Source organism: Doryrhamphus excisus, chromosome 18, assembly GCF_030265055.1.
Source record: "Doryrhamphus excisus isolate RoL2022-K1 chromosome 18, RoL_Dexc_1.0, whole genome shotgun sequence".
Taxonomy (NCBI): domain Eukaryota; kingdom Metazoa; phylum Chordata; class Actinopteri; order Syngnathiformes; family Syngnathidae; genus Doryrhamphus; species Doryrhamphus excisus.
This window is the reverse complement of record NC_080483.1, coordinates 2,883,054-2,902,943: the sequence shown is the minus strand read 5'-3', so window position 1 is coordinate 2,902,943 and position 19,890 is coordinate 2,883,054. Positions and strand designations below refer to the sequence as shown.

At 42.6% G+C, this 19,890-nt stretch overlaps 1 protein-coding gene across 3 annotated transcripts; it reads right to left on the bottom strand.

Moving 5' to 3' along the window:
* Window positions 1-1,153: 1,153 nt before the first annotated feature.
* Window positions 1,154-18,310, bottom strand: tmcc1b (transmembrane and coiled-coil domain family 1b). 3 transcript variants are annotated; one of them, XM_058055190.1, is made up of 8 exons: window positions 18,173-18,310; window positions 13,638-13,803; window positions 10,785-10,829; window positions 9,539-10,310; window positions 8,839-9,255; window positions 6,641-7,131; window positions 6,430-6,565; window positions 1,154-2,286 (listed from the first exon to the last, which is right to left on the bottom strand). In XM_058055190.1, the coding sequence occupies exons 4-8, from the start codon at window positions 10,151-10,153 to the stop codon at window positions 1,966-1,968; spliced, it is 1,980 nt and encodes a 659-aa protein (XP_057911173.1). In that variant the 5' UTR covers window positions 10,154-10,310; window positions 10,785-10,829; window positions 13,638-13,803; window positions 18,173-18,310; the 3' UTR covers window positions 1,154-1,965. The 3 variants fall into 3 exon arrangements, with proteins under 3 accessions (XP_057911173.1, XP_057911175.1, XP_057911174.1); XM_058055192.1 differs by lacking the exon at window positions 18,173-18,310 and adding an exon at window positions 17,449-18,102; XM_058055191.1 differs by lacking the exon at window positions 18,173-18,310 and adding an exon at window positions 17,114-17,428.
* Between the last annotated feature and the right edge of the window lie 1,580 nt (window positions 18,311-19,890).

Genomic DNA, 19,890 nt, shown 5'->3' with positions numbered 1-19,890 from the left:
TACCTACTTAGGTGGTATTACTGCAAGAGATGACAATCTGGTCGACTTGGGAGAATATAAAAGGAGCGAGTTGTCGTTCCTTGAGGCTTCTGCATGCTTCTGCATACGGAAGACCCTTGATGATCTGTGTCACACAGGACTGCACCCATCATTGGCACATACTGTGATATGTTCCCCAGTGGCAAAGCTCCAAGGGCGGACGAGTTTCACCCTGAATTCCTCAAGGCTCTGGATGTTGAGGGACTGTCTTGGTTGACACGTCAAAAAGTAACACCACAATTCAGAAAAAGCGCATCATAGCGACAGTAAAATATACGGCGCTGTAAAGAGACTCGTTGCTGCTAAGGGTGACCCAACCAGTTTTGGGGGGCAATCACTTATCCACACATCGGCCATGTAGGTTTGGATTTTTTTTCTTCCCCTAATAATAAAATGCTGAATTTAAAAGCTGCATTTTATGTTCAGTTGTGTTGTCATTAACTAATATATATATTATATTGTTATATATATAATATAAGTGTGTTTGATGACCTGATACACTTGTGTGACAAACATGAGGAAGAGGGCCAACACTTTTTTCCACACCACTGTATATCCTTGTATATACAGTAAACCTCGGATATATCGGAAATTCGCTCACAACAGACAGATAAAAAAGAACCGATTTTTCTGTAATGCATTTCCAATAAAAATTCATTGCATATATCGGATTTTTTATAACGGATTTCGCCTATTTCGGACAAAATCTCCAGTCCCGTTCCAATGCATTTCCATTAAATTTCCCTCGCATATATCGCATGGCCGCATCGTTATGCTAATCTTGTTGATGTCACTGGCTATTGTCTTTCTCCTGGCTCCAGATTTAGGACAAATATAAAAGTGAGTGACGTCAATGATACTAGCACAGCAGTGAATGGGATCTTAACCTCACTATTGGAAATAACGTAGGCCTGACGGGCGTAACAGGGCCTAGCTTAATTAACAATTTGTTATGCTCAGAGTCCAATAAAGTTAAATTCTCATTACCTTACGTCTCTTTTCATTGCTCAGTCCAGGTACATTAGAAACATAGTCAAGAAAGTGCCTTTTTATAACGGATAAAATCCGATTTACGCATATACCGGATATAAATCCGATATATGCGTAAAACGGACATTTTCCGGTATACGCATGTAACGGATTTCGCTTATATCGGTCAAAACCAGTGGGAACAATTGAATCCGATATATCTGAGGTTTACTGTACTGGAGTTTTGACACTGTTGTTGTACCTGTGCTTGTAACACTTCAAATCAGAAAAGACCTCCAATAGCACCTTTTAAAACAGGGAATTTATTTGTCTTTAAAAAAAAAAAAAATCGGACTATTTCATTGTCACTAATAGAAACAGTACGGAAGCACTGAGTCTTTGAGCACTGAAACTGCTCTTCAAGTATGTTAGTTGAGTTCATAGGTCATCTTCCTCGACAGTCAAATATCCAGGTGGCTTGAAGCTCTCAAAGCAGACGTTGTGTCTCCATGACGGTTCACGTCGTTAATATTATTTGATCCAGATTCAAGGATGGAGTCTTTAGTGAGGAAGAGTTGGTCACAAAAGCTAACATTTAAAACAAAAAGTCGTTAGGAAAAGTAAAAGATGGCGGATGGAAAAGCGATAAATTACAAATTAAAAGTGAAGTCAATCAGCAGATGAGCGTTAAAAACAAATAAATACGCGTTTGAATGATTCGCCTTTAAAAGCAATACAGACGTGAACGAGGATGACGCAAACGTGTAAACAAATTCACTCAGGAGAGAGAAAAATCAAGTGTGCAGTTCTCTCAAAGCCACAATCGCGCCAAAGCCGCCAAAGGAGCGGCCATCTTGTCTCTCTTGGGTGATGAAGTGATGGCGGTTAAGAAGCAGCGTTGCCGCCACTGGCCACTCCACTCTTGTGTTGGATTGGAAAAAGGCGCTTCCCATCAGGTCACCTGGGATGCAGCAGGAATCGATGCAGATACTCTGAGAAAGCGTACCAGTGGCGCCACAGGAAGGCGGTGAGGACGACGAGGAGCAGCGTGGAGACCGTGCGGCTGCGCGTCTTCATCAGGGGCACCACGCAATTGGCCACCGTGGACACGAACACCAGGAGGACGGCCATGACGGCCAGCAGCACATTGATCAGTTTGCCCAGGAGAGTTCGCGCCGTGGCGTTCTCCAGACCCTCCAGCTGCACCACCTGCTGCTGCTGCTGCTGAAGCTGCAGCTCCATCTTGGAGATGCGGGTCTGACATGCCTCCAGCGCCTCCTATTGGTAACAGACAACACATTGTCATGTACATTCAGGCAAACAAACACAAACATGGCCGACAATTTTAAGAAGCCGGTACAATGGAAACCGTTGCAGTATAATATACCAATACAAATTGAAACTAGCCCTTGCTTGTACTTTTGCACATGTACTTGTAACTAGGGGTCGATTCAACGCTGATCTAATATCAACACAAATCACACAAACCTTTATTTACTTTTTTGTATTGGCTTTTTTGCCGAAAACCAATACAGTAAACCTCGGATATATCGGACTCGGATATATCGGAAATTCACTCGCAACGGACAGATTAAAAAGAACCAATTTTTCTGTAATGCATTTCCAATAAAAATTCATTGCATATATCGGATTTTTTATAACGGATTTCACCTATTTCGGACAAAATCTCCAGTCCCGTTCCAATGCATTTCCATTAAATTTCCCTCGCATATATCGGATGGCCGCATCGTGGCGCTCCGATTCGCCAAATCGTGACAGGCTGCTATACAACGTCATTTGCAGCGTTGCCTGCGCGTCCAGGTACATTGGAAACATAGTCAAGGAAGTGCCTTTTTATAACGGATAAAATCCGTTTTACGCATATACCGGATATAAATCCGATATATGCGTAAAACTGACATTTTCCCGGTATACGCATATAACAGATTTCGCTTATATCGGACAAAACCAGTGGGAACAATTGAATCTGATATATCCGAGGTTTACTGTATATCGCTTTTCATGTAGACACCAATATCAACCTTTATGGTTTGCCAGGTCCTGCGACTTATACAGTACATGTTTTTCCACATAGACAGCCACAAGAGGGCGCTATAGGCTCGTGTGTACCAATATCTGCTACTCCTATCACTGAAAATGTACAATGTAAACACCAACTTATAAAGGCAACTGAGAAGGATGGAAGACAGTTGCCCCCAAAAAGAAAGAGACTTCCACGCCCATGTAGGCAATGACAGTGTGACCTGGAGGGGGGGGTGATTGGGAGGAACGGCCTCCCTGGTCTGAACCCGTGCGGTGTTGACGCTACTGGACTTCTGCGTGAACCAGTTTGTCTATAAAGAAAAGAGCGCCCAGTATTCCACACACAAACACACAGAGTGCTGCAGCACTCACTCTCACTAGCCTCTTCCCACTGGGAAAACAACACTGAGTGATTCATTCCGCTATAAAAACCAAAAGCGCCCAGGTGTTGAGACTGATGCAGAGTGAATCGTCTTGTCATCCAGCCTTTTGGTTGACAGGAGGAAATCAAACATGCATGCACAGAGGAAGCTTAGGCCCTTCAATGTGATTTTCTACCAGTCTGTGATAAGGATTGACCGATATATCGGGCCGATATTTGCGTTTTTCCTTGTATCGGTATTGGCCGATACGCGCGTGGGTTCGCCGATGTATTTTTCCACCGCATGATTTAGGGCAGCTTTGTGTTGCCTCGGCGGCAGAGGACCCTGCAACACACGTAGTCGCGGTGCCCCGCCCCCACTGTTGAATCACATCAAGGGCGCGTTTTTTACAAGTAATAGAGTTAACTTGCTTTTAACACTTTACTAAGCCCATCACATTTCACTGGGTGATCGCTAGGCATAACAGTTTAAATCACGGTGGGACAACAACAAAGCCCAAAAACATCACATACCAACGCAACAGACGAATAAAAGCACTCTCACTAGTTGAGCAGAACAAGAATGAACGACTATGCAACTTTAAATGCGTGTCGTGTTATGTGTGTGCGCTCTCTCCGAGCACACACACACACACACACACACACATAGAAGGAATTGGAGCAGCCGTGTCTGCTTATGAGGTCTTTATCGTGCACAACACCAACTTTAATGATGAGAGAAATGTTTTATATATCGTACTAAATTGTGCCAGTGTGATGTGTTTGTGTGTGTGGAGGCGGGGGTGGACGGGGTGCGCATCACACTGTGCTCCAACTACGACAGAAATGTTTTGCATATGGTTGAATATTTATGTATTTTAAAGTTGATAATGCCGTTTAAATGTGTGTTTAAGAAAGCTGAATCCTACTGTGTTCAGTGTTTACATTTCAATAAATATTTCTTTAAACATGAGACCTGGAATTAGAGGTTATCACATGGTTTGTCTGGTATCAGGCCCGGTATCATGCCCCCAAGTGTCAGTATCAGCCCGAGACCAAAAGGTGTGATCCATGTTTATTACATGTATTATATCTAAACAGTGTAAACACAATAATTGCAAAAGTATTTCAACAATAATATGTTGACAAAGCACAGACGGCAGCAAAACAAACGCTGTGTGTTCACGCTCGTGCGCTGTTCTCTGATTGGTTGTTTCACGGGCACGATACCAGAGCAGCGCGCTCTGATTGGACAGCTATGGGGGCTGATACTGGACATGGTTAAAATCTATATTTTATCAGTATCACTGCCCTGGGCTTTGACACAGTATCATTTCGGCCTTTTCCCGTATCATTCATGGGCGGTTTCTAGGGTACAGGGCTAATTAATACTGTAGTATATGATAATATTTGCTATCATGGTAATTTTTTCATGTAAATTGAGGGATCAAAAGCAGTATCGGCCACAAATATCGGCCCAAGCAAAATCGGCCATCGGCTAAGGGTGATGGAAAAAAATCGGAATCGGCCCCAAAAAAAAAACATATCGGTCGATCCCTAGTCTGTAATAGAGACAAGAGGACACTGGATAGACTGCTCTATATCGTGGACAACAGAATACCCACCTGCCCCACCGGACAATAGCGGGGCAGCGGACTCCACCGGTTCCCACAGTAAACGCTACAGGACTTCATTCATTCCACACACCGTGCAGCTCTACAATACCTCACATGTCTGTCAAAGATAATTCACCCGGTGCTGTCTGCCATCCCTTGTATGAAGTGTACATTTACTTGTATTTAGAATATTCTACACCAGGGGTCTCAAACTCAATTTACTTGGGGGCCACTGGAGCTAGGGTCTGGGCAAGACTGGGCCGTATCAGGTTTTCCAAAAAAAAAAAAAAAAAATATTAAAAACAGAAAAATGAATAAACTTTGCTTTGGTTTTGATTTTCTACAAGAAAAGCTCTGATAAAACATTCCACTGTTCTCAAATATCTTACTTTTTATTTTTCTACACAAAATAAGATGAAAAATAAATAAATCAAGAATAAAGAAAATCAATCAATCAGTAATAAATATAATAATAATAATAGTAAAACGGCAAATAATAAAAACTTAAGAAAGCACATATAGTTGGTGGGTAGACAAATGATTTTTTTCAGATTAAAATGAACAAAGCATTATTAGAGCCCTGTAGACATGACAAAACACGACTATAGTCACATTTATACTCTTTTTATTTACAACATATTGCGCAACTGCAGGGTCTTGAGACACATGCTAACTCGCAAACTAGAGAGCTAGCGACCTAAACGGTAGCCTTCAAGTTATTTCCTTTCAACTTAAATAGCCAAAAACTTACCACTTCCACACGGATAGGGAGGATAACTATTAACAGTTATTTAACCTTTTAATATGAACATTAATCAAACGTAATAATTTTTTCTGGGTACATGATACCATACAGCATCCATATCAAACTTGCGCGGGCCGCACGAACATTAAACTTTCATATCAAGGCGGGGGCCTCAAACTAGTGTCCTGCGGGCCACATTTGGCCCGTGGGCCGCGTGTTTGAGACCCCTGTTCTACACACTATTTGTAAATGTGCAAATCTTATTCTTATTGTATTGCATTTGTTTGTCTTTTTCTTATGCAATTTCCCTATTGAGTCCGGCAAAAATATTGAATTATCTTTTATTTATCATGCAATTAATTGATTTATTGGTTATTGTGACTGGCCTAGTTGTTGGACATAAGTGGGATCTTGTTCTACCGTGACAGCATTGCTGCATGATATTGCTCCTGTCAATGATCTCACTTTGTAGCTCCAGCAGAACAAGTCCAACCTTTGACAAGTGAGCTCACCCTTTTCTGACAATACTTGTATTGTTTATGCAGGTTTGTAAGAGTGAGTAAGAGCGTGACACATGACTCTGTCAGCGCCGACAATAAGACCAGGGTGTGTTTGGGGAGGGCAGGGTCGGTATCGGTGTGTGCGTTTGTGCTCACCTGAATGTCTCGGGCTCTTTCGTTAGACTGGTAGGCGATCTTCTCCTCCATGCTGGCTAATTCCTGTTTCAAGTTGAGTATTTCATTCTGGTGAAGCTCCGTCAGGTCGTTGAGCTGCTCCTCTAAGCGTTCACACCTGCAGGGGAGCAACCCGTCGTTAGTCGTTAGTAAGCATGCATCATGTGATGCGCGTAGCGTAGCGTCTTCCTGCCTGAATCGCTCCTCCTGCAGGGCCTCCATGATCATGGTGTAATCCCGCTGATAGTGCGACTTTAAATTCTCAAAGGACTCCTCGAGTCGACCTTGGTTGTCCCGCAATTCTTGGAGCTCATGGAGTATCGCGTCAAAGCCCGAGGCTTGCGACGGATCAAGCGTGTTCCCTCTGGAGCTGGGGGGCCCGCCTGGACCTCCGGTGGTGCTGTTTGGCCCCGCCGAACCGGAAGTAGCACTCGAGCAGTCATCCTCACTGCCGTACTTTGGACTAGACTGCAGGTGCCCCGCCGCGGCGAGGGTCCTCATACCCCCGGTGCCGACGACCCCCTCGTCTCCTTGGGTCTCATCTAGAGAGTCTTTGAGGGCCGCGATGTTGTCGGCGCTGCCGAACTTGTTGCGGATGAGGAAAGCGAATTCTTTGGGCTTGGACACCACGGCTCCGGCCGCTGAATGAGTGGCTTGGGAAATGCTGGAGAGGCCGCCTGTCACCTTGAACGGACGAGGGCAGATTGTTAGCCATCATGCTAACATGCAAGAATACACCACCGGTCTCAAATGGAATACATCCACATTACACTTCAATAAGTATCATTTATTTAGCAACATTTGGACCGCCACAAATAGATTTGCTGCTGCCTGTGCTCATGAAAATATATATATATATATATATCAGTGATTGTACCTGTGTACTGTGTACCTTGAGAAACCGTCAGGTGTGCCGTGAGGAATTATCCAATATCACTTTTTATAGTTAACATTGATTAATCATCATTTGCAAATATTATGAATCCGTGAATACATGGACCCAAATATTCCAATTGCATTTGGTTTATTTGCTCAAACGGAAAGAATTGAACAGGGATGGAATATTCCTTTAACCAATCCGATTGAGGTATCTTGTACCCGCTCAAACGGAAATTCATTCTTCGTGGTGTTTTTCTTCTTCTGTTGTTTATTGGCGGTTGGCAAGCAGCTTTTGTGTGCATTAGCGCCATCTGTGAAGCAGAATCTAAACCAGGGGTGGGCAAACTACGGCCCGGGGGCCACATCCGGCCCGCCAAGTGTTTGAATACGGCCCGTCCGTTCTTTCCAAAGTATTTCATTTAAACTCAACATACGAACTGGCATCATTGCTTGAGCCAACCTTTTGATGGTTTTATCAATTTTGTTATTTGATGTGGTCTGTTGTTTACAAAGTGCTCCTGAAAAAAGGGACACAAGCATAATGATGATAATAATAATAATACATTTTAACATATTTAAATATAAAATATTTAAATATAAATATAAAATAATAAATAATAATAGCAGATTGCATGACAATTTTACAGATACAATAATACCAGGTGGACTGTTACGTGTAAAATATATAGTCTGCCCCCCCCCCCCCCCGTTTTGTTAAATCAATGCGGCCCGCGAGTCAAAAAGTTTGCCCACCCCTGATCTAAACCCTTCTATACTTTATTCACAAGTCCAGTTTTATTAAAAAAATAAAATATATATCTATATAAAACATGTCCTGAGTTTAATTATAAAATATTAGCAGGATTGAATTTGATCTTTTCCTGTTTAAATTGATCCCGGGTGCGTTCTTTCAGCGCATGCTCAGATATGACGTAACACGCAGATCCAGACGTTCTTCACTTTTAAAAATGGAGGCCAGCAATCGGCACTGGACTAAGCAAAGTTTGTTTTTGAAACAAAATTTCAAGACTGGACAGACGAAAAACTGGCAATACGGAGTTATTCCAACAAGTGAAAGAAAAACTCGGGGAAGCCGGTATCACGTGATGTTGATGTTTACGTTTTACTGGGCATGCCCTATTGACTATTCTGGTTGATTTTCACGGCGCATGTAGACAACAGATTGGAATATTCCTTTCCATGGATACCATTGTTTCCCGAAAGGTCATTGGGAAAGAGAAAAAGTGGTGATGTAAAAACGTGGCTACTGTGGAGTGTCTGTGGTGTAAAGACTGGCAGAGCAATGTAATATTGGTCCGTGTGGCAACACCTACCTTGTTCCTCCCATAGACTTATTGATGCATGTGTGAGGTCGTGGTGACATTTTGGAACATTTTTGGTTAGTGGATTTTTCCAATGTAAAAAAAACGTGCCGTGGCTCAAAAAAGGTTGAAAAACACTGACATATATATAACATAACAAGAGCATCAGTAACATTTAGCGTGTTCATACCTTGGCGCCAACGTCCTTGAGGCCCTGGTGCATGTCTCGTAAAACATCTTTGGGCTGACGCGGGATGCCGTTGTGCTCCACCTCGCGGAGCTTGCGGTGGTAGTTTTCCAGCTTCTTCTGCAGGTGCTGTATGGTCTGGGAGGACTTTTGGTTCTTCTTCTCAAACACCTGCTTGATCCGCACGCTCTGCAGCTTGTCGGCGTTGTTGGCCAGCTTCAGGTACTCGGCCACGTTGTCGTCGCGTGCCGTCTGTTCGATTTTGATTTGCTCGGTGAGTTTGAGGATCTTCTGCTGGAGCTGGGCAATTGCCTGCTTGGTGCGCTGGGGGTCCGGCGTGCTGTCCACCACGTCGTAGCTGTCGGCGCCGCAGGAGATGGCGTTGGGGGAGACGGCGGGGGCCGAGCCGTCGTAACGATCCTGCGGTTGGCGGAGAACACAAATGCTCTCACTAAAAGGACATGCATCCATTTTCTGTACTGCTTATACTCATTAGGGTCGCGGGTATGCTGGAGCCTATCCCAGCTGACACTTGTATTACAATTACGGCTGTCAAAATATTCAAAATTTTTATGAAATTAGTCAGTTTACAAATTAATCACCATTTCCAGCTGTGAACCTTTTGTATATGTTTGGTTTTTGTTTGGAAATTCACAAAATTGCATAACCGAGTGAGCGTACAGTACTTCCTGTTTCTACTGACCTTGTCAGGCTCCTCCGTGGAGTGGTGGCTGGATGTGAGCAGCATGTCCGCCAGGGCGGGGTTGCTGGGGGTGTCCGTGGTGGAGGAGGAGCGAGGGCGCCCAGCCTGCAGCAGGGCCTCATGGGTGCTACGCCGGTGAATCTGGGGGCTGCCTTTCTGGGGGGCATCCCCGGTGACGGCCGCCTTGCTGCGGCGGCTCTGCAGGCTGGTGCCTCGCTTCATCATTGGCGGAGCACCGCGGATCTGCTGCAGGACGCGGCTCAGAGCTGCGGGAGGGGGGGCGGAAGCGGCAGGGCCGTCAGAGTCCACAGAGAGAGCTGAAGGGGCCCGAGTGTCCCCGCTTTCTGAGACTGCGTCGGCGGCGGCGGGCTCGGAGGAAGGAGGTGCTCCGGCGCACGACACGGCCGTGTCTTGTGGGGACACTGAGGAGCGTCTGCGCTGTGGCTGGAAGAGCTGCTTCAGGCCGTGGCCCAACGCCCCCATGTTCTCCAGGGCGTTGTGGGTGATTTTGGACAAACCGTGCTCCGACTCAGACGCCCTCCTGCCACCCTCGTGCTCCGCCCGGCCTCCCGAGTCCGCTTCCTCTGGACACTGCTCACTACTACCCTGATCCATCAGAGGCCTCCAGCGCTACTTGGGGGGTGCACGGTACTAGCTACACGGCGTCGACACCCCCCCTCCCCTCCCTTTTTCTGAGAGGCTGGTTGGATGGCGCTCAGTTGAACTTTTTGAGTGGGCATGCATCAGTGTCCCGGCTCAATGTCATGCTTGTCTACCATAAAAACAAAAAAGTGATCGGAAAAATGAATTAAAACATGCAGCAGTGAGTGGTCAACAGAACAGAACACAGGAAGCAGAATTAAGTGGGTTGGTGCAGAGACATCCGCTATTTGACTTTGTGGCATGACTGGCAGCACCAACCTCCTAAATCTAAAAAAAAAACAAAAACAAACAAAAAATTCTGTTTCTGAAATGCTGTCCTGTTTTGTCTGGCGTTAACATTTCAGAAATGATTCAAATGATTGTGCCCGCATGATGCAAACAAAGAGAGCATACTAAATGTGGAAAAATCAAGTGGATTCCTGGCAGCAGAGTCTGGCAGTCTCTCTTTCCCGCCTCACCTTTTTAATTCTCATTTCAAGTTTAAAAGCTGTAATGTCGTAGCGGGCCAAGCCGGCGTTCTGGCTTCCAGTCAAGGACACACCAATTAACACAGTAGAAGTGATAAGAACAGGTGATTGCTTACCATCAGCCCAGCCTCTCCCTCTTCTGACTCACAGAGCACCTCTTGCTAAAGAAAACACAAATCATCACCAAAATCATTATTTGTTGAATATTAAATTACATATAGAAATGAATAATTCAACACCGAGCCTATTAGTGTTTTCTAGTGGATGTCTAGACACATTGAAGACATGCTGACCAGGGCAGAAAAATCTAAAAGTCATTTTAATTCTAACCATAATAACAAACAACAGTACTGCAACACAGATACAGCTATGGGATGTATAAGCCTCAACGTCAAGGCTGACGATTCATTCAGAGGCAAGCTGGAAAAACACCAACACTGACCGACAAGAAGAAGCCAAAAAACTAAAGTAAAAAAATAAATAAATATTGGTTTGTTTGGTTTTTTAAACAACTCAACACAAAATGGACCCCAATGCAAGGGTCTCAAACACGCGGCCCGCGGGCCAAATGTGGCCCGCAGGACACTAGTTTGAGGCCCCTGCCTTGATATGAAAGTTTAATGTTAATGCGGCCCGCGCAAGTTTGATATGGATGCTGTATGGTATGATGTACCCAGAAAAAATTATTACGTTTGATTCATGTTCATGTTAAAGGTTAAATAACTGTTAATAGTTATCCTCCCTATCCGTGTGGAAGTGGTAAGTTTTTGGCTATTTAAGTTGAAAGGAAATAACTTGAAGGCTACCGTTTAGGTCGCGAGCGCTCTAGTTTGCGAGTTAGCATGTGTCTCAAGACCAGGGGTCTCAAACACGTGGCCCGCGGGACAAATGTGGCCCGCAGGACACTAGTTTGAGGCCCCCGCCTTGATAAGAAAGTTTGATGTTAGTGCGGCCCGCGCAAGTTTGATATGGATGCTGTATGGTATCATGTACCCAGAAAAAATTATTACGTTTGATTCATGTTCATGTTAAAGGTTAAATAACTGTTAATAGTTATCCTCCCTATCCGTGTGGAAGTGGTAAGTTTTTGGCTATTTAAGTTGAAAGGAAATAACTTGAAGGCTACCGTTTAGGTCGCTAGCTCTCTAGTTTGCGAGTTAGCATGTGTCTCAAGACCCTGCAGTTGCGCAATATGTTGTAAATAAAAAGAGTATAAATGTGACTATAGTCGTGTTTTGTCATGTCTACAGGGCTCTAATAATGCTTTGTTCATTTTAATCTGAAACAAATAATTTGTCTAACCACCAACTATAAGTGGTTTCTTAATTTTAAATTATTTTCCATTTTATTATTATTATATTTATTTATTACTGATTGATTAATTTTCTTTATTCTTGATTTGTTTATTTATTTTTCATCTTATTTTGTGTAGAAAAATAAAAATTAAGATATTTGAGAACAGTGGAATGTTTTATCAGAGCTTTTATTGTAGAAAATTGGAACCAAAGCAAAGTTTTTTCATTTTTCTATTTTTAATAAATGCGTTTTTTTTTTTGAAAACCTGATGCGGCCCAGTCTCACCCAGACCCTAGCTCCAGTGGCCCTCAAGTAAATTGAGTTTGAGACCCCTGCCCCAATGTATAAAAAACACTGTGTACAACAAGTAGACTTTAGTAAAGTAAACTGTCCATCACTCAAATATCATTCTCTTCAAGGAAATCATCTCAATAAACAATTGTGGCTAACATTAAAAGGTGAAATGAAATTAGGGTGAAAAATAAATATTAGCAACTTGCACAAAAAAGAGGAGTCTCAGAGCTCGGACTGTACACATATACTGTAATGCAGTCAGGCTATATATTATACAGTAATCCCTCGTTCATCACTATTAATTGGTTGCATTGTCCCCTCTGTGATACTGCAAGCGAATTTCCAGTAGAAGTTGATATTCATAAACGTAATACTTTTTCATTGACAGTTGAATAAAAAAAAAGCTTCCAAAAAATGTCCATGTGTGGAAAAATTTATTGTACCTGCCCGCTCCAGAAAGACACTAATTGAGATCTATCAGTTATCTATCAAGGGTTATGAAGCCATTTCTAAAGCTTTGAGACTCCAGCAAACCACAGCGAGAGCCATTATCCACAATGAATATCCATAATGCGATTCATTGCAGTAATAAAATTTAAAAAACAAATGTAAAAACACAAGTCGAAAACAGAAAAACAGTCAGCTCTATTATTATTATTATTATTATTATTATTATTATTATTAGATTTATTTATTTGTGGGACAAATATTTCAAAACACACCTGCATTGTTTAGTGACTCAGTGAAATCAAGTTTGTCCAATCATGTTTTTTCCTTTGTACTTTTCTTAAAATTAATGTTAATATCTTGCCTAGTCTCGTTCTCATGGACCCAATCTTGTGTCTCTCGTCCCATGACACCCATAATTACCACTTTTATTACTGGTATTTCCTACAGGAACACCGGTTTAAAAATAAGAACAATCATAGAGTCTTGCATAGAAACCAAAACTGAATAATTGAAGCGGTACCAATCATGCTGTCATAATGGCAGCCATTATCCAAGAGTTTCACCGGATGCATGCACCTAAAAAAAAAAAAAAACCTACACTGGAAGCAAACATCCCTCGAGCTTGGAGCAAATACCCCCACCGCCCTGGGCCGTGAAATTACAGCAGCGTCTGACTCCTTCCTCTAAGCTGAGGGCAAAGTCATCTTCTTGAAATGGGTCAGCCAACATTCGCCTATTACTGTGCACATTGCAGCACTGCAAGGTCACACCATCTTTTTTTTGTGTGCGGGAACATTTGATCTTAAAAAGCTAGCTTAAAAACACCTCGCAGTCCATTGAATTTGACTGCAAAAATAAAATTTCATTGTAAAGCTAATAAAAAAAACAAGGCAAATAATTATTATTATTATTACAGTAAGATTACATACCTGCAGATGTGGTCATGCAGACACCGAACAAGGAATAATAATCCAAAAAAACACATCCAACACCACCTCCTCTGGGTGTACGAGTCCTCCAAAGGAAAATCTTACGGGGTGGCTTTTGGTTGTCCTTTAGTCAGCTGTATCCAAGGACATTTAGAAAAATCACATGCTGCAAAATAAACACACACACGCATATAAGAACATGCCGTGATTCATGAATGCAACGCAAGTCTTCTTGTCTCCTCTCGAGTGCACGTCCAGAAGCAAGTAGGTTGAACTTTTGTACAAAGGTTGTTTATCTAACAGGACAAGCGCAGCAAATGTTTGATGTGCATTCGTCAGGTGGACGATGACACATAAAATGAAAACACAAACCATAATAACTAAATATACAGTATTTCAAAAAGTTATGAAAGTCCTGCAGCATTTCTTTTTTGAGTAGGGATGCACAGTTGTGCAAAAAAAATCATGATTTGGAGTGACTTTTTTTCCCCACACACAACCCTTATTATTGTTATTACTGTTAGTACAGTAAACCTCGGATATATCGGACTCGGATATATCGGAAATTCGCTCACAACGGACTTCTGTAATGCATTTCCAATAAAAATTCATTGCATATATCGGATTTTTTATAACGGATTTCGCCTATTTCGGACAAAATCTCCAGTCCCGTTCCAATGCATTTCCATTAAATTTCCCTCGCATATATCGGATGGCCGCATCGTGGCGCTCCGATTCGCCGAATCGTGACAGGCCGCTATACGACGTCATTTGCAGCGTTTGCAGCGTTGCCTGCGCGTCCAGGTACATTGGAAACATAGTCAAGGAAGTGCCTTTTTATAACGGATAAAATCCCATTTACGCATATACCGGATATAAATCCGATATATGCGCAAAACGGACATTTTCCGGTATACGCATATAACGGATTTCGCTTATATCGGACAAAACCAGTGATCAGGAATTGCACAATACCAAAAAAAGGGATACAGTGGAACCCGTTTATGTTGACCAGCTCAGCAACTTCCAGTCCAACATGTTAAAGTTCCGGCATTTGTCGACGTTAAAATCTCAAACCCAAATGGGTCAGTTTATGTCGCCAAAAACATAACTTACACGACATTAAACAATGACACAATGACTTCCTGTTCAGTGCAAAATAAGCATCAAAACAAAAGGATGGATTCTATCACAGCAATTTACAAAATATACAGTAAACCTCGGATATATGTATCGGACTCGGATATATCGGAAATTCGCTCACAACGCACAGATAAAAAAGAACCGATTTTTCTGTAATGCATTTCCAATAAAAATTCATTGCATATATCGGATTTTTTATAACGGATTTCGCCTATTTCGGACAAAATCTCCAGTCCCGTTCCAATGCATTTCCATGAAATTTCCCTCGCATATATCGGATGGCCGCATCGTGGCGCTCCGATTCGCCGAATCGTGACAGGCCGCTATACGACGTCATTTGCAGCGTTTGCAGCGTTGCCTGCACGTCCAGGTACATTGGAAACATAGTCAAGGAAGTGCCTTTTTATAACGGATAAAATCCCATTTACGCATATACCGGATATAAATCCCATATATGCGTAAAACGGACATTTTCCGGTATACGCATATAACGGATTTCGCTTATATCGGACAAAACCAGTGATCAGGAATTGCACAATACCAAAAAAAGGGATACAGTGGAACCCGTTTATGTTGACCAGCTCAGCAACTTCCAGTCCAACATGTTAAAGTTCCGGCATTTGTCGACGTTAAAATCTCAAACCCAAATGGGTCAGTTTATGTCGCCAAAAAACATAACTTACACGACATTAAACAATGACACAATGACTTCCTGTTCAGTGCAAAATAAGCATCAAAACAAAAGGATGGATTCTATCACAGCAATTTACAAAATATACAGTAAACCTCGGATATATGTATCGGACTCGGATATATCGGAAATTCGCTCACAACGCACAGATAAAAAAGAACCAATTTTTCTGTAATGCATTTCCAATAAAAATTCATTGCATATATCGGATTTTTTATAACGGATTTCGCCTATTTCGGACAAAATCTCCAGTCCCGTTCCAATGCATTTCCATGAAATTTCCCTCGCATATATCGGATGGCCGCATCGTGGCGCTCCGATTCGCCGAATCGTGACAGGCCGCTATACGACGTCATTTGCAGCGTTTGCAGCGTTGCCTGCACGTCCAGGTACATTGGAAACATAGTCAAGGAAGTGCCTTTTTATAACGGATAAAATCCCATTTACGCATATACCGGATATAAATCCCATATATGCGTAAAACGGACATTTTCCGGTATACGCATATAACGGATTTCGCTTATATCGGACAAAACCAGTGATCAGGAATTGCACAATACCAAAAAAAGGGATACAGTGGAACCCGTTTATGTTGACCAGCTCAGCAACTTCCAGTCCAACATGTTAAAGTTCCGGCATTTGTCGACGTTAAAATCTCAAACCCAAATGGGTCAGTTTATGTCGCCAAAAAACATAACTTACACGACATTAAACAATGACACAATGACTTCCTGTTCAGTGCAAAATAAGCATCAAAACAAAAGGATGGATTCTATCACAGCAATTTACAAAATATACAGTAAACCTCGGATATATGTATCGGACTCGGATATATCGGAAATTCGCTCACAACGCACAGATAAAAAAGAACCAATTTTTCTGTAATGCATTTCCAATAAAAATTCATTGCATATATCGGATTTTTTATAACGGATTTCGCCTATTTCGGACAAAATCTCCAGTCCCGTTCCAATGCATTTCCATGAAATTTCCCTCGCATATATCGGATGGCCGCATCGTGGCGCTCCGATTCGCCGAATCGTGACAGGCCGCTCTACGACGTCATTTGCAGCGTTTGCAGCGTTGCCTGCGCGTCCAGGTACATTGGAAACATAGTCAAGGAAGTGCCTTTTTATAACGGATAAAATCCCATTTACGCATATACCGGATATAAATCCGATATATGCGTAAAACTGACATTTTCCGGTATACGCATATAACGGATTTCGCTTATATCGGACAAAACCAGTGGGAACAATTGAATCCGATATATCCGAGGTTTACTGTATTACTATTAGACATCCAGTGACTATTAAACTGAATTGGCTCCATTCTCCGGGTGGCAAGGCTCGCTGTGGGACGGGGTGTGAGTCCTTTAGTAAAAAAGGTTTGTGTGATACAGCTCCTTTAGTTAAAAAAATTAATATCTAGAAATTAAATCCCTTTTTAATTTCATGTGCAGCCCGACCCCTGGCATTGACATCCATTCATTACAATTGAATTTAAAAAAAAAGGTTAATTAAGGAGTGCATGGCCCCTATGGGACCACTGCAGGCTTGTCTATTTTTAATTACAGCAGCCCTGTCTGATGGCGAAACAAATGTCAACACTACAATTCATTTACTAGTAGAGCATGCGATACCTTCAACAATGACGCGTTCGAGGCCTCATAAATAAGTTACAGGTGCATTCAGTGCGTGTGATGGATGTGGAACGAGGAGCACACATGTTGATTCAAGGTGCTGCCAGCCTGACAAATGTGTTGCAAACGTTGCACAAACAAACGACTTTACGGCACTAATAGCTTCAGCTCAACGGTTTAAGAGTTAAGAAGAGGATGAAGGAAGCCGCTTGCTTGCTTGCTTGCTTGCTTGCTTGCTGGCTAACGCTCCCAGGCCTCCCTTTAACGACAAGAAATCACGCACTCAACGCTTACGTGGGACAAAACGTCCTTTTTAGTGAGTCATAGTTTATAACCGTTGTGGTAGTTAAATTCTGTGGGGTATCGCCGTGCTTTTCTGCTGGCCTGTGTGCCCTTTACAAACACAATTTAACAGTGCAAAGCGAACGTGTTTGCGCCGGAGGGAGTTTATTTTAGTGCACGGCGCACACCGGTGCGAGGAGTCCTTTGGCGTGTATTGCTTGCACAGCGGTTACCGAAAGGCTGCACCCCAGAACATACGCCTTTGGCGTGTTCCAATAACACTTAAATGTGCTGTTTATGCGTTAAATCACGCGAGAATAGTCATGTTTATTGACATGTATGGCTTTGAAGGCTTGTTAATGAATGAGTTAACGGTTGTATGACGTATTCTGTCCACCTTGTTTATATTCTGTATAATAATAGGTATCGTGATCGTTCCAACGTCCCCCGTGGTATCGACGTAGAAAAACTGATATCCATTTTAAGCCGAAAGTAAACAAACGTCGCCCCACCCCGCCTAGCCTAGCCTAGCTTAGCCTACCCTAGCCTAACCCGACCGACAAAACAGGCGCCCACTAACCGGCCAATCAGTCTGTCATTTAGCATGCTAGCCTCCGAGCTACATTACAGCCGCAGCTACTTAGCAAGCTAGCTCCGGGACAACATTCTGGCAGGTTCGACAAAGGCACAAACAAGCCGGTGTGGTAAAGAGCAGGTCGCGCGGCGGTACACGGAGAGTAATTGACAAAGTCTGCGGGTTTGTCGGCGTCAACTTACATGGGCGCTGAGAGGATTGTGTTGGTGAGCGTTCATCTCTCCCCATGGAGGAACACTCCCACGATGACGTCATATAGCGTGCTCGGCGTCACAACATACAACATTGCGATGCATATACGCTCAACGCGACACCATTACACTTTTGTTTAGAGATATTTCATTTTCTAAGACGTTACATGGTGTGGCAGAAGAAAATAAGTTAACCATGTTAAGGAATCAAATTTCCTGTTGACCTCTTCCTTGTTCATAAGTAGCCTTTGATGCATGGTTTTAGAACAGGGGTCTCAAACACGCGGCCCAAATGTGGCCCGCGGGACACTGGTTTGAGGCCCCCTTGATATGAAAGTTTAATGTTAGTGCAGCCCGCGCAAGTTTGATATGGATGCTGTATGGCAGTGGTCCCCAAACTAAGGCCCAGGGGCCGGACACGGCCCACTTCCACATTTGACCCGGCCCCTTGAACAATAAAGCATGTACATTTTTCTGTCATAGAACTGGAAATGGTAACCTATTGGGGGCAACGTTACTACAAACACACTTTGCCCCAGTCATAGAACATAAACAAACAAACGACCCTGACCCTGGCCCCCCTTCAGAGGAGGGAAAAGTCATGTGGCCCTCACTGGAAAAAGTTTGGGGACCCCTGCTGTATGGTATCATGTACCCAGAAAAAAATATTACGTTTGATTAATGTTCATGTTAAGGGTTAAATAACTGTTAATAGTTATCCTCCCTATCCGTGTGGAAGTGGTAAGTTTTTGGCTATTTAAGTTGAAAGAAAATAACTTGACGGCTACCTTTAGCTCTGTAGTTTGCGAGTTAGCATGTGTCTCAAGACCCTGCAGTTGCGCAATATGTTGTAAATTTAAAAAGTATAAATGTGACTATAGTCGTGTTTTGTCACGTCTACAGGGCACATTTAATAAACACATTTATTAAAAACAGAAAAATGAATAACCTTTGCTTTGGTTCCGATTTTCTACAAGAAAGGCTCTGATAAAACATTCCACTGTTCTCAAATATATCGAAAACACGACTATAGTCACATTTATACTCTTTATTTACAACATATTGCGCAACTGCAGGGTCTTGAGACACATGCTAACTCGCAAACTAGAGAGCTAGCGACCTAAACGGTAGCCTCCAAGTTATTTCCTTTAAACTTAAAAAGCCAAAAACTTACCACTTCCACACGGATAGGGAGGATAACTATTAACAGTTATTTAACCTTTAACATGAACATTAATCAAACGTAATAATTTTTTCTGGGTACATGATACCATACAGCATCCTTATCAAACTTGCGCGGGCCGCACTAATATTAAACTTTCATATCAAGGCGGGGGCCTCAAACTAGTGTCCGCGTGTGTGAGACCCCCGATTTAGAGGGTTCTTTTTTTATTTGATTTCAAGTGGACAGAGATCAAAGATATAAAAAGTTAGTTTTTATTAACAGACTTTTTGTCCTCTCGGGACCTGAAAGAGGTTAATTGTAATTGTAAACGCGTTTTGTGTCAGCTTTGGTTTTTAGGAATGAATTGGATTTACTTTAAAAATTGCTTTGGTTAAGAGTACATGTTGATTAGCAGAACGTGTCAATGATGCTAACCAAGGTTGCAATGTACTAAGTTCACATTCAACTCGTAGGTTCATTCACTGCCATGCATATGTGTCCAATTCCAATTATTTATTTTGCTGAATGGGTTAAAAACCTAAAT